The sequence below is a fragment of the Bidens hawaiensis genome, unplaced genomic scaffold, assembly GCF_021521415.1.
Source record: "Bidens hawaiensis isolate Kalapana, Puna unplaced genomic scaffold, B.hawaiensis_p1.1 tig00025981_1, whole genome shotgun sequence".
Taxonomy (NCBI): domain Eukaryota; kingdom Viridiplantae; phylum Streptophyta; class Magnoliopsida; order Asterales; family Asteraceae; genus Bidens; species Bidens hawaiensis.
The window spans coordinates 161,857-177,509 of NW_027494176.1; the positions used below are offsets into that span (position 1 = coordinate 161,857).

At 34.6% G+C, this 15,653-nt stretch overlaps 1 protein-coding gene and 1 pseudogene across 1 annotated transcript; one reads left to right on the forward strand and one right to left on the reverse strand.

The window, feature by feature from the left end:
* Positions 1 to 8,781: 8,781 nt before the first annotated feature.
* Positions 8,782 to 10,156, reverse strand: LOC143572644 (tyrosine/DOPA decarboxylase 5-like). The gene has a single exon (XM_077057741.1). The coding sequence runs from the start codon at positions 10,154 to 10,156 to the stop codon at positions 8,918 to 8,920; it is 1,239 nt and encodes a 412-aa protein (XP_076913856.1). The 3' UTR covers positions 8,782 to 8,917.
* Positions 10,157 to 10,179: 23 nt separating this feature from the next.
* On the forward strand, positions 10,180 to 10,992 carry LOC143572645 (tyrosine/DOPA decarboxylase 5-like; annotated as a pseudogene).
* Positions 10,993 to 15,653: the final 4,661 nt, after the last annotated feature.

Below are 15,653 nucleotides of genomic sequence, written 5' to 3' on the forward strand. Positions count from 1 at the left end.
CAAGAGCACGAGGCTCTGATACCATGTAAAGAAATGGTTTCCTTTGACAAAACAAAATCGTTTATTGAATAAACACCTTACAAATACAAACTAGAATCAGAACATAACAGTGAAAATATGAAAGGTATTACACTAGTTGTCACACATTACTCTAGCTTCATGATGTGATGATGTTCAGACTGCAACCAACTGGATGCGGATGATCGAAGAGCAGCGGAGACGAACACAACAGCTTATGATGTAGTTGCAAGGGAGAAGGCAAAATATTTTTTTGTTCGTGCCTCTTGTCAAAAGGTGAGAAGACCTTTAAATACCCAAGCTGAAGTTGAAAAGTCCATGTAAACAGCCCTTGAAGTTTCCCAAAAATAATCAATCAATCCCTCACTACATACATGCCAAAAAGGGAGAAATAAAATTTATATTAGAATAAGTTTACCAAATATAAAAGAAATATAAAAAAGATAAATATATACCATTGAAATTGAATATTCTAACAAAACTCTTAAAAAAGATATAAGGTTCACATGAATGTTGAATGGTGTAATAAGGGTTCATATATCAAGTATCTTTTCAAATACATAAACAAAGGGCCCAATCAAGCGACTATGTATTTCGCTAACGGTGGAGAGGGTCAAAATAATGTAGACTAAACATTGATGAAATTAAAGAGTTCTATGACTGTCGATATCATGTGAGGCTTCGTGGCGTATTTTTGCTTACAATATACATTATAGAGTTCCAACGGTTATGAGACTACATTTTCACCTTCCTGGTAAGCAACAACTCATTTATGGTATAGGTGACGACATTGAAAATGTGTTGGAAAAAATAGACACTGTTTCATCTTCAATGTTCGAATTATGGATGTAATGTAACAAAAATGACTGTGCGGCACGTAAACTAACATACTCAGAATTCCCTACAAAATATGTCTAGCATCTAAGTCCAAGTGGATGGCAACGAAGAAAGTCGGGATTCTGTATTGGTAGAGTACACGCTATATCTCCTGCTCTTGGAGAAGCGTATTTTAAAGGATACTTATAAACAGAGTGAAAGGTCCAAGGAGTATTGAAGAAATACATATTGTTAACGGTCAGCCATACAATACTTTCATAGATGCATGTTATGCCCTTGGATTACTTGATGATGACACATAATACATTGAGGGAATTGAAGAAGCAAGTCTATCAGGTTCATATGATTACCTACGATCATTGTGTCGCACCCCTATCTTAGGCCGGGGCGTGCGACGAACAATTGGTACCACATTTGTAAATAAATCAGAGTTAGCGGATTAGAGCATTCTCAATGGGTTCTTTATCTTCATCTTTAAAATTTAACTAAAAAACATGATTTCTTTTATTTATACATCATTTTCTAATAATCTCCCCAAACCCATTCTCCATTACCATCTCTATATTCTTTTGTCTTATTATCATTTTCAATATAAATTGATTTCTAATATATATTTATAGAAGAGTAGTTGGAAATGGAGTGTTGTGTCAAAAGGTGAGAAGACCTTTAAATACCCAAGCTGAAGTTGAAAAGTCCATGTAAACAGCCCTTGAAGTTTCCCAAAAATAATCAATCAATCCCTCCAGTTAAGGTCCACTACATACATGCCAAAAAGGGAGAAATCAAATTTATATTAGAATAAGTTTACCAAATATAAAGAAAATATAAAAAAGATAAATATAAAAGAAATATAAAAAAGATAAATGTCTTTGGGCCTAAGGCTGTCGCGTATCGCGACCGGCCCAGATGACAGATTTTCTTTTTAGTCCTTTATGTTTGCAACTTGGCAATTTTAGTTCGAAGTTTTCATGATGTTACACATTGTTTGCTACAATGTTGTCTGCTGATAGTCTCTAGACCCGAACATGTATGGAATAGTGCATGGAAACTCATCCCGGAAGACATAATATATAAGCAACGCAAACTTTTAAAATCTCTAGGTATATTCTATGTCTTAAATAATATTAAATGTTAAATTTTAAACTTACTAATTAAAAGTCTAGTTTGTTTAAAACTTCTACAGGGTTGCAACTGACTGAAGAACAAACAAAGAACCTTACCTTACTTGAAATCCAGAAAATACTACAACAAAACAACACTAGCTTAACTAGGTATGAGACGATGCATTTTTCCAATGAAGAATCCTGATCTATTATCAATAATAGGTTGATCCTTGACGAACAGTCATACGACCAAGAATTTGAAAGAAAAGAATTTCAAAATCTCTTCGCTACGATCACCTCAGAACATAACGAAATTTTTCACACAACAAAAATTTCTAAAGACTAACGGTGGCGTTTTTTTGTTTATGGTTATGGTGGAAAAGGAAAAAAGTACTTATGAAAGACATTAACTTCAACAATACGATCAGAAGATGATATTGTTTTGAATGTTGTCTGAAGCGGAATTGCATCATTATTCCACTTAACCTGAATAATGAACACATTCGAGATTTCACATTCCACTTAACCTGAATGAGGACTCCTCTTGTGTAATAGAACGAGGTTCGGATGAGGCGAAGCTATTACAAAAAAACAAAATTAATAATTTGGGATGAAGCCCCAATGACCCACAAACATGTGTTTCAAGTTCTAGAGTAAACATGCAAAGATGTGTTGCGATCTAAACTACTGTTCGGAGGAAAATTTGTTGTGTTTGGAGGCGACTTCAGACAAATTATGCCAGTAATTCAAAAAGGAAGCAGACAACAAATAGTAATGGCATCTCTATGTTCTTCATACTTTTGGAATGAATGTTGTGTCCTTAGATTAACAAGGAACTTAAGGTTAACAATTGGTCAACCATCTCCTGATATAAAGGAAACAAAAAAGTTTGCACAATGGTGCTAGACATCGGAGGAGGTAAAGTTGGTGGTCCTAATGACGGTACTATAAAAATAGAGATACTAACTGATTTACTTATCGAAAAATGTAATGCCCCTATCACAAAGCTAATTAAGTTTGTGTATCCAGACATTTTAAACAAGGAGCCCTAATTACTTTCAACAGAGGGCATTACTTACACCAACAAATGAGGTCGTACATGAAATAAACGACCGTCTAATCGAAAGCTTCCAAGGTGAACCGGTTGAGTACTTAAGCTCAGATTCAGATTCTGTATCGAAGTATGACTATATAAACGAAAATGCTGTCCAACATTATACTCTACTGAGCTATTAAACGGTATAAAAATAGCTGGACTACCAAACCATCGCCTTATACTAAAAGTGAGAGTGTCGGTTATGCTTTTAAAAAATATTGATCAAAAGAAAGGCTTATGCAATGGCACTAGGCTTCAGGTTATTTCTTTAGGTACCCATGTAATTCAAGTGAAAATTCTTTCAGGAAATATCTATACCTAGAATCGCTTTAACACCTTTGACAAGAACATAGCATTCAAATTTACAAGACGATAATATCCCTTATTAGTTTGTTTCGCTATAACTATAAACAAAAACCACAGACAGTCATTAAATAGGGTTGGTTTGTACCTAAAGAACGATGTCTTCTCACATGGACAACTATAAGTCGCCTTATCAAGAGTTACAAGCAAAAAGGGTCTGCAGATACTTATTCTAGACAAATATAGAAAACAAACTAACAACACAAAAAATGCTGTCTTCAAAGAGATCTTTTCTTACTTGAACTAAATGTAAATGTAATTTTGATTTCTGGTTTTCATAAACTATTTTGAATTCATACTGTGATGTTATTGATTGATTTCTACACTAAACTCCACACTATTATGTACATTAAAAAAAATTAAACAACCCGTGTAACGCACGGGCTAAAAGCTAGTTTTGTTATAATTTCCTATATCATTTTTATATATCTGAAAAGGTAGTAGAAGTAAAACTATATAATATAGAGATGATTAATGTGTATTTTATACATATTTTGAGTTGTGAATTATTTATGCTTAAGTATTAAGTATGTAAAATTATCATGTATAATATATTAGTAGTGTTTTATTATAAAACAACTTACTCGTTATGTGAAGCTCTTCTCTTGCATCTAGTATTCCGACTTTCGAGACCTAAAAGCCTCAGAACGCCTCACGCTTTTAATATCATGGTCTTGATTCGGGTAGTTTGAACTTATAAGTACCATATGTAGTCCGTATGTCTTAGTATATAATTTGTTTAGCAAAAAAATATACCATTTAATGCAAATTTTAGCCCAACCTAGTCTGACACTAGCCAATATAACTTGACTCCAACCAATATATTCTATTTTCCCTCATTGACTAAGGATCCTGGATTTAATACGAGTTATAATTATCTATAAACTAGTACACACCATGGAGAAAGTTCTCAATTAGAACATATCATGGAGCAAGTTCTCAACGACACATGGTTTTTTTCTTTATGAGGGACAGAAAAACCTTTAGACTGAACGTGGAGCAAGTTCTCAATAACATTCATTTCAAATTTAAACGTTTTATTCATATGCTGGGACTAGAATAAAAATATAATAAATAACGTTCAAATCGGTCATTGGTTTGATTTCACCATTAATTTTTTTCATTTACTTTTGGCCGGTCGTTTACACTTTTCAAATGTTCGTTTCAGTTTTCGACGACAAAAACCGGTTAATAACGATTTAACCCACGGTTTAATTTAAAAACCATCAAAATCAAACCAGATCGCAAATGCCTCTACGTAAAATGTTATTTTTTTTTAAATTTAAAAAACTATAACAATATGATAGTCAAATTAAAGAGAAAAACATGCTCGTTTTTATTGTGTAATTTCTTTAAAAAAATATTAGCGCATGAAAAAGTTATTAATGTTTAAAAATCACGAGGGAAGTTGAGTTAAAAATGAAAATAAAAGTCACAAAAGAGTGAAAGATCAAGGATCATAGTTGTAACAAATTTTAAAATTTACAAAAATTAAGTAAAGTGAAGGGGTTAATGTTGTAAATATTACTTAAGTAACCGCATTTAACTTTTTAGTGGACAAGTTTGCCCATGCTCTAGATGTATTAAAGGTTGTACCATATCTTGAATAATTTATAAATCCCTTAAATCTAAAGTGTCTTAATTTGCTCTTCTTTCATACATTATATATAGTATAGATAAATATTGATGGTTAGTATCTATATACCAGCATACACAACTAAAAAAAAATAAATTAAATAATGATGATTAGGGTTGTGCATCAATCATACTATCTATATAGATAAATATCAAATTTTGGTGTCATAACTTCTTTTAGAAACCTACTATTTTAGTATTTATAATTTTAGTTTCATCAATGAAATAAATTTGTTAGTGAAGGTGTGTTGGCTAAAGTGTCTTTTTGCTAACTTTCTTTGTGTTGAGTTGCCAAAGGTTCAAACCTTGGTTCCTTCATATGGATATTTTTTTCTTTTTCTTATCTTAAATTGTTTTAATTTTGGTGGGTTATAACATCACTTTTTTTTGCCTTTCAATTTATATTCTTTTTTGAAAGTTTTTTTAAGTATAATAATTTGAGGAAATTTTGTTTTAGATTTAGTTTCGGTATCGTAACAAATTTAAGCCCCGCCAACTAAAAAGGGCAACGCCTTATATAAGATAAATATTGAACGATGGTGCCACGGAATTTACCTTTGCAATCTTACATGCACTTAAAATGCAATAATACCTGACCTAAAATAATGACATATCGCTTGTATGGATGGTTATTGCTAGGAAGATAAACATTACCTTTAATTCAATCACCCTGTGTTCGAGTCTTCGTTGTGATATCTTTTTGCAGCAAAAAGCAATTTGTTTGATCTTTCTTAGATAATTAGGTGGAGAAGTAATTTCATGAGGCGTGGCCGAGACACGTTTCGGTATCACTTACTATTTTGATTATGTTTTACTTTGTTGCCCATTTTGATATACTTTGTGTTTGTTCTTTTTCAATAACAATTATAACCGAAACCAACTGAACTCGCGTTGACTCCCCATCACAACGCCCATGTTATATCAACTGAATAAATGTCGTTTTAAGTATGTTATTTTTTTTGTATCATATGTTGTATGAATTCTTTTTTGTTTTAGTTTCGCCATAGTAATATTGAACGTAACTGAAACCAACCGAATTCGGGTCACAACTCCCGGTTTTACCGATCGAATAACCTGTGATTCAAGTATGTTTATTTATGGTTTTTTTTTGTTTTGGTTTCAGTATCATAACAAACGTAACCAAAAATATTGACAAGTGAATCATGAGTTTTTTAAAATTTTTAATTTTAGTGCTTTCTGTTTTTAGTTTTTTAAGTAATTTGACGTCTTTTTTGCTTTATATATGTAAATATTTTGTCTTTCTTTTCTTTTAGTTCCGGTGCCGTAACAAAAAAAATTGAAACCGACCTGATTCGTATTGACTCGCTGTCATCAAACACGGTTTATTGCTCGAATAAATATCCTTTTAAATATGTTATTGTTTTGTATCATAAGTTATACGAGTATCATGGGTGTTAATTTTCAGGTTTAGTGCCAGTACTGTAACGAAACAAACCGATACCAACTGTATTTTGTCGTTTTGATCATAATTGTACGTGTGGCGATACTGTTTTAGTTGCACACAGATGTATTTTTGGATTTATTGTTGTTGCCTTTACGAACTTAAATGATACCAACCGAACTTGTGAAATTGCTCTGTCGTCGCAACGCGGCGGTACTCAACTAGTTATCAATTATTATCTAACATAATTTACAAGTTTGGTGCCGCTAAGTCGCCATTGGGCCACTTGGCGGCACCTTACTTGTCCACACCATTTTGTTTTTTGTTTTTGCTTTTGTTTTTCGTTTTGTTAGTGTGACGAAAACTGACCCAATTTGCATAGACTCAACGTCCGAGACCGGCAACGCTTAGTTTTACCAACACCCGAGTTTACCGACCGAAACCACCCGACTGGTCCACTCAATTTTATATATTTTTTTTTTCCTTTTTTAGCCCTGATACAGTAACGTACATAGCCGAAACCGACCGAATTCGTGTCCGGTTACCGCCTCAATGCCCGGACTGACAACGCTTGAGTTTTACCACCGTTCGGGTAAACTGACCAAACAAACTTCGTTTTAAATAACTTATTCTTTTTATATGTTAATTTGACAAAAATATATTTTTTGGACGCTAAGGTTTTACCAATGGTGTCTATATCGTAAAGAACGTAAACGAAATTAATTGAATTCACATCAACTTACCGACGTAACGCTAGGGTTTTACCAAAACCCAGGTTTCAACGTTGAGGTTTTTTCTAATCGCCCCGGCGCAACACGCCGAGTGAAAATCTAGTATAGTATAATTAAGAAGTTTGGTGTCACAATTTTTTTTTGAATATTATATTTTTTTGTTTTGCTTTTTATAAACCATTTTGATGTTTAACAAATTGAGATATCTTTGTGCGTTGGTTGTTGCTAGGATTGTTAATTCTTAGGAAAATGAGGGAAGTCATTGGCATCTAGGTTCGAGGCATGCTTGAAGCACACTAAAACAACAATCTTTTCTTTAAACATGGTTTTTTTTGTTTTATGTTGTTTTTTTAGTTATTTTATGTGTTCTTTTTAATATGCTAACATGAATAAGAGTTTTGGTTACGCAAGTACTTCATTTGGCTACTTGTGTTGCGTGTTTATATAAATAACAGTCTGGCGGCATTTTATTGGTGAGAACAATTTTTAAATTTGTTTTAGTTCAAACGTAACGAAAACTGATTGAATGCCAATTTTGTAACAAATGTGACGGAAACCGGCCGGATTCACATAGACTCACGCCTTTTGTTTTAGTTCAGAAACCAAAATAAACTTGACGAAAAACCGACCAAATTTGGGTAGACGCCACATCGTCGGGGATCGATAACGGTCTTGTTTTACCAACACTCGAGTTTTGTCAACCAACGCCACCCCATCGGGCCACCTCATTTTTTTGTTTTTTTTTTATTTATGGATTTAGTTCCGGTACAATATCGCATGTAACCGATACGACCTAATTCACTTTGACTTACCGCCTCAACGCTTAGGTTTTACCACCGCCCGAATTTTACCAACCTGCTCCGGCGCAACGTGCCGGGTTAAACCCTGGTAGATATATAAAGGAGAAGTTTGGCACCGCTAACTAAGTGGCGACACCAAACTTCTACATACCACTTTGATTTTTTTTTGTATTGGTAGTATTGCGAACATAATGAAAACCGACATAACGTCAATTTTTGTTCATGTAACGAAAACGGACTGAATTCGTGTAAACTCACTGCATCAACATCCGGGACTGGAAATGCTAGGTTTTTTATGCCATTTGGTTTTTTTGTTTTATTTCCGGTACCATAATAAAAGTAACGAAAACCGACCGGATGCCAGTTTTCTTTTTTATTTTTTGTTTTAGTGCCTGAACCATAACGAACGAGAAGAAACCGACCAAATTCGCATAATGTCACTGCCTTTTGTTTTAGTTCCAGTACCACCGTAACGAAAACCGACCAACTGTCATTTTTGTTTTAGTTCTGGTATCGTAAGAAACCAACTGGATTCATGTCGACTAATCATCTCAACGCTCGAGACTGACAACGCTTGAGTTTTACCACCACCAGATTTTACCGACTTGCCCGACGCAACACGCTGGGTAAATTCCTAGTTTACTATATTAATCTGTTATGTGTAAATGAAAAGCATTTAATTTTGGTTAAACTCATGTGTTCGGTTCATTTATGGTTTGTTTAATCAAAAACCTACATTTTTGGATTCTTATATGTTGTTCACAACTTTTGGATCATTACGTGATAATTCGACACATGATTATTTGAACGACAAAATCACATTATTTTATATATATTCAATACTAGATCCATTTGAAAAACACTACACGAAAAGCAAGAGAATTTGAGTACAAATTACTGTAGTGGTGCAACTTATTTAATATTGGCATATATTAGGTAATAGCTAGCAAACGACTTGCATGCTCTTGCACCATGTCCCATAGCATATTAACATGCTTCTCCTCAACAAGGGTTGCACCAATTGCAACCCGAATCACGTAGACTCCTATCACCGCATGCGTCATGTAAACTAAACCCGACCCATTTAACGATTCCAAGAGAGACTGCGTCAAACGATTAGAATCTTCATCGCTACTATCGTTAGCCAAAGGCGACACCCTAAAACACACGGTCGCAAAGTTTCTAGGAACCACAACTTCAAATCTCTTGTCAGTTAACAAAAGTGCTTCAAAATGCTCAGCCAATTTCACATGTTTCCTTATAATTTCTCGTAGGCCGGTCACTCCATGGCTTCTTATCACCATCCATAACTTCATGGCTCTAAACCGACGACTAAGCGCAATCTGCCAGTCTTTGTAGTCCACCACTTCCTTAGTATCACTTGCATTATTCTTCAACAGTTCAGGATCACTAGAAAGAGCCTTTGTAAGATCGGTTCGATCTTTAACCCAAAGACAACAACAATCTAAAGTGGTCAAGAACCATTTGTGCGGGTTAAAACTGAAGGAGCTTGCGCCTTCTACCCCATCAAGAAAGTGACGAAACTCTGGGCATATGCATGCGCTTCCCGCGTAAGCAGCATCCACATGAACCCACATATGGAATCGTTTCGCAATCTCACTCAAGCTATACAACGGATCCACTGCCGTCGTTGGTGTTGTCCCTAATGTGAGACACACGTATAGTGGGATCAAACCGGCTTTAACATCCGCTTCAATCGCCTTTAATAATGCATCCGGAGACAATTGAAAATTCATGGACTTCTTCGTTTGGACTGTTCGAACGTTGTTCGGACTAATGCCAACAACTTGACAAGATTTTTGAAGAGAAAAATGTGTCTGGTCAGAGCAATAAACAACAAGCTTACACAAAGCTTCTCTTGTTGTCCCAAATTGATTTAACTTATTCTCTCTAGCAGCAATGAGTGTGCACACAAAGCTTTCACATGTACTCCCATGAATGACACCCCCTCCACCACTCGAAAACGAGAACGATTTAGGAAGTTGAAGAAGCTTCAAAAGCCACTCCATGACAACCATCTCGAGCTCGGTGGCAGCAGGAGAAGCCAACCAGTTAAACCCTACGGTGTTAAACCTGCTAAGAAGCATTTCGCCTAGAAAGTTTCCGGTGCTTCCATTCGACTGGAAATTTCCAGTTTCCGGTGCTTTCATATTCTTCGGTTATTTCCAGTCGAATGGAAGCACCGGAAACTTTCTAGGCGATTGAAGCGGATGTTAAAGCCGGTTTGATCCCACTATACGTGTGTCTCACATTAGGGACAACACCAACGACGGCAGTGGATCCGTTGTATAGCTTGAGTGAGATTGCGAAACGATTCCATATGTGGGTTCATGTGGATGCTGCTTACGCGGGAAGCGCATGCATATGCCCAGAGTTTCGTCACTTTCTTGATGGGGTAGAAGGCGCAAGCTCCTTCAGTTTTAACCCGCACAAATGGTTCTTGACCACTTTAGATTGTTGTTGTCTTTGGGTTAAAGATCGAACCGATCTTACAAAGGCTCTTTCTAGTGATCCTGAACTGTTGAAGAATAATGCAAGTGATACTAAGGAAGTGGTGGACTACAAAGACTGGCAGATTGCGCTTAGTCGTCGGTTTAGAGCCATGAAGTTATGGATGGTGATAAGAAGCTATGGAGTGACCGGCCTACGAGAAATTATAAGGAAACATGTGAAATTGGCTGAGCATTTTGAAGCACTTTTGTTAACTGACAAGAGATTTGAAGTTGTGGTTCCTAGAAACTTTGCGACCGTGTGTTTTAGGGTGTCGCCTTTGGCTAACGATAGTAGCGATGAAGATTCTAATCGTTTTACGCAGTCTCTCTTGGAATCGTTAAATGGGTCGGGTTTAGTTTACATGACGCATGCGGTGATAGGAGTCTACGTGATTCGGGTTGCAATTGGTGCAACCCTTGTTGAGGAGAAGCATGTTAATATGCTATGGGACATGGTGCAAGAGCATGCAAGTCGTTTGCTAGCTATTACCTAATATATGCCGTCGGGTTGCGATGGCGCTGATTCGGGCATTGTTTTAGTGAGATAGCCGGGTTCGACTTGGCTACACACGGGATATTTTTCGATGTTGGAGTAGTAATCGGCTAAGAAATCAACCACCAAATGGGCTTGTCTCCTGAACTCCTCAGGGTCTAAAGGGTTCGTCATGCTAATTGCTTCAACAACATTGCAGCTACCCATTTTGTTACAAGGTAAATAAATATTAATATTATTTGTGTTTATTATATTTTATATGAGACATAGGGCTTTTATATAGACAATCGGATTCATGTAAAGACAATTTTAATAAATGCCACACGGTTTTATCAGCAAGGCCAAACTCACTAGCTACCACACAATTTCAAAGAAGTTTTAGTGATACATATTAAAAACATGACGAACTAGTATATAGAAATGTCGGGCCGGTTTTATTATTAGACAATCCGTGGTGTTATATATTTGAAGACGTTTTCAGCCAAAGTTTTTGATTTGGCGTTTTGTATATAATGTTCATGGCTAAGCGTTTCGTGATAGAGAGGTAGAGAGAGAAGGAGGGGAAAGAAGTTTCTTCTAGACAGTTTCTCACTACACCTTATTTTTGCAAAAGGTTGAAAAAACTTACTGGACGCCACATGACGAAAGATATCATGGTCTTTTATATTTAAAGGTATATTTCATAGAAAAAGTGTTAGATATGCTCTAGCAAACATGTAGAGGAAACTAAAATAATAGAAAATTCATTGTGAAGTCATAATTTGTTTCAAATGTAAACAAGTATTGGTATACTTAATTATAATAAAACAGGTATTCGAAAAAATCAATCAATTTTTAATAGATTTTATAATGGTTTTTTAGAGTTTTAGCTGGCCATATACGAGTCAACCATTTAATTACTCGATTGTTGATCACCCAAGATTTTCTTAACTTGGTAAAGATAAATTTATATTTGTTGTATTGGAAAAGCGAAAATCAAATAAGAGAATGAGTATTGAATTCAATTAACCACTATAATTTATTCTTTCTAAATGATTATTAAGGGTTAATTATCTTTTCGTGACAGTCATTATCTCAAGAACCTCATTATAGTTTTAACGCTTGCAAGTGCGAGGCATCATTAATTATACGTGACTCAGCCAAACCCAGGCCGAAACTTCTAATGGCGCGCGATTTAATCCGATTTAACACATCTACTATGTGTATACGCCAAACAAAATTATTATTACAGCAAAATGAATTTTGGGATCAAACTCGTAACAAAAGTTCTCGTGGTCAGGATAAAACCCAAACTAATAACAATGCATAGATAATAAGAAAACTCGATCTGGTCATATAAAGAATCCTTAGATCTAATACCACCCAAACTTTTTTGAGCCTTTCTTTTCTTCTAACAAACTAATAGTTGGAGGATATTGATAGAAGTATGATTACGTGAGAGGAGAAAAAATGAATGAGTGAATATTATTAAAACGTTTGCCTTGTTTATATATTGGTTTAAAGTTAATTAACTTTCGTTTAACTGATTTTAAATTTCATCACAGCCAAGGAAGGTAGGGATATTAGCTTAGAGGCCGGAGATGGAACGGATACCGGTTTCAATCACCTTAGCGAGGTGCAACGTAGTAATTGAATGGTATGGTGTCCGGTGTGTAGGGAAGCGAACGAAACCGCGAAACATTTGTTGGTATCTTGCAAGTTTGCTCAAGCGGTATGCCATGGTTATTCAAGCGGCTTTTTCTACACGCGATATCTTGGAGTTACACATATCTTGGAGTTTGTTTTATATTATTCGATCTAATATTTAAATATTTATTTGGATTTTTATTTTTATTTATTATAAGAAATTTAATAATATACTTTGGGTTTTTTTGGATGAAAGAGTTTCACAAATAAATAAGTTGTTATAACCTGGTTTAAAAGCTATGGGTTTGGTGAGACACTGAGACCCATGACCTGCTTATTTTTTTTATACTATAAAATTATTTTTTAATTATAAATAATATTTTCTTTAATTGGATATTAATTTTGTGAGACCCATACCCGTGAATTCGGGTCAAATGCATAAGAAACCTCAATTAAAAATAAAACAGTCTGATAGTTTAAGAGAATGTAATGGTGTTTCGTTTATATATATTTAAGATGTGAGAGAAGAAGAGAGAAAGTGAGACCACAATGTTGCTCCTCAAGTTTGTAGACAAGGACTTCACTTCACAGCCACAACAACGAAGTTTGTCAAACCTTTGTCTATATGATATTGTGATGTCACATAAATCCAAACTTTGGAATATGAAGCTTGTTGTGAATGCTCTAAACTTATGACAATTCTGTTAATATTTAAATAAGAAAAAAAATCCTTTAAACTTTTGAAACAAATTGGTGATAATTTCGTATACAACGTGAAGCAATTTTTTATTACTTTTAAGTGTGAGGGCAATCAAATTGATTGATTAACTTGATTTTTGAGTAAATCATAAACTATAAGGTTCTTGATTAAATTGGAAGTACGCTATCGACCCATTGCGTGTTTTCATGCTTTTAGGCTATACGAAGTGGTCCCGGATTCCATTTCCCTCAATTTTTTTTCTAAAAACGGAGAGGACCGGGGGGTTGTGGGTTTCTCGGATCCATTTTCTCCCACTTTCTCCCAACTTCTACAACTTTCTACCTTATGCTTTTAGGCTATACGAAGTGGTCCCGGATTCCATTTCCCTCAATTTTTTTTCTAAAAACGGAGAGGACCGGGGGGGTTGTGGGTTTCTCGGATCCATTTTCTCCCACTTTCTCCCAACTTCTACAACTTTCTACCTTGCCCCCCCCCCCCCCCACCACCAAATTTTTTCACATAAACCGATGAGTACTTCATTGATTTCGATGAAACATCATTCAGGAGAAAGCGGAGGACGGTGTTTCCACCCGATCCTGTTTTTCCCACCACCTCCCTACGGCTCCCACTCTGTGTGTTCTTGTGGTTAAAACCAACTTAGAACACTTCTAAATTGCACAAATATATATATATATATATATATATATATATATATATATATATGCAATTATTTGAATCAAAATTGATTGGGGTATGACGGATATAGGTTGAAGTTTTTTTGATGGAACACATTAACACAAATGGGTGAAAATGCAATGGAATGTGAACATAATGATGTTTAAACATTAGGGAACTTCTTTTCTAGGCAATCCAACTATTACATGAACATAATTAGGTGTTTTGATTAAATTACTCTAACCAAGAACTATATGAATTTTGAATGACTTCATATTAAATTATTTAATTTTATTGAAAGTGTCTTGTGATAATTCTTCTTCTTCTCTTTCTTATTTTTATTATTATTTATTTATTTTTTGTAATCGAACAAACACATAAATATGTTAATGAGAAAAAGGTTTGTAAATATTTAATGAGTAAAATGTAACCAAACGTAATGAATTACAACTTGGAGATGGATTTTGATGGAATACGTTTAAAAGTCAGTTATATGACTCAACTACGTAAATGATAAACTCGAGTGTATTTGAAGGCATTTGAGTATGAACCGTTGTAATAAGGTATCAAATAATATATATAATCTTGGTGTATTAAATGTCGTCCCTTCTAGGTTAAAAGTTCGAGTGTCACTATGGATTGTCAAATCTTTTAATTTTACACTTATGATTTAAAAATGACTAAACACGAGAAATCTTGTTTATAATATTAACACGCTATTATCTTTTTTCTTTTTAATACACTTGGTTTCTTGTTGTTGAAATCTTTTAGCAAGGTTCCACAGGTGCTCATAGTAATTTTTAGCCTCTAAGATCGAAAGCTTTGTTTTTAATACCTATAATTGCTTTTGCTATTAAAATGAGTTATAATACAACTTGTTTTCTGGTTACCTGTCGTATTTTATCGTTTGTCTTTGGTAAATATTCAAATACGACTCAATTTAGTTTATAAATTAAAGAGAATAAAAATATAATAATAAAATAAACTAGTTGTTTCTCATACTTTGCTATACGTGTAGTTTAATTATTATTAAGTTACTTTCATAATATTTAAACAAAACCATTACGGCATTCATCCATCGGGTCTGCACCGTCGAACGGCATCACGCACAACCATCGTCCTCCGGCAGGCAAATGCATGCCTGATCATATCGTATCATGTCATAGCGTATTAATTTTGTCGACGTAAATATCTCCGGTAAACATCCGGCCTGTTAACTTATTGTTATTAATTCATTCATACGCACATGAATGCCTCATGCATGTATCTATATCTATATTCAGATGGATGTTTTGTTCTAAACTTGCATGTTTTGTTTGTACGTATATGCATGTCCATGCAGATGCATATATAACAAACATTAATTAATTAATTAGCTTGCTAGGGTTCTAATGTTAGCAGCTAGGGCAATTTAGCCATCGAAAACATTTTGGGAATAAGATGGTCAAATGGACGTACATTATAGCAGAGTTTCTATCAATAAAAATTTATGTTGTATAACTTTATAGTTTTAAAATGCTTCTCATTCTTGTTATATATAACTAATTTAGCAATTAATTAGCAGTGTTAGTGTTATAATTAATAACTAAGGTCTAATGTTTAATCTGCTCCTCATATTATAGTGGTAGAGTTGCTTCCTTGATCATATATATATATGTCCA

Bases quoted from the DNA above. Each gene is read 5' to 3' on its own strand.
- LOC143572644 (XM_077057741.1), bottom strand. From the start codon at position 10,156: ATGAAAGCACCGGAAACTGGAAATTTCCAGTCGAATGGAAGCACCGGA.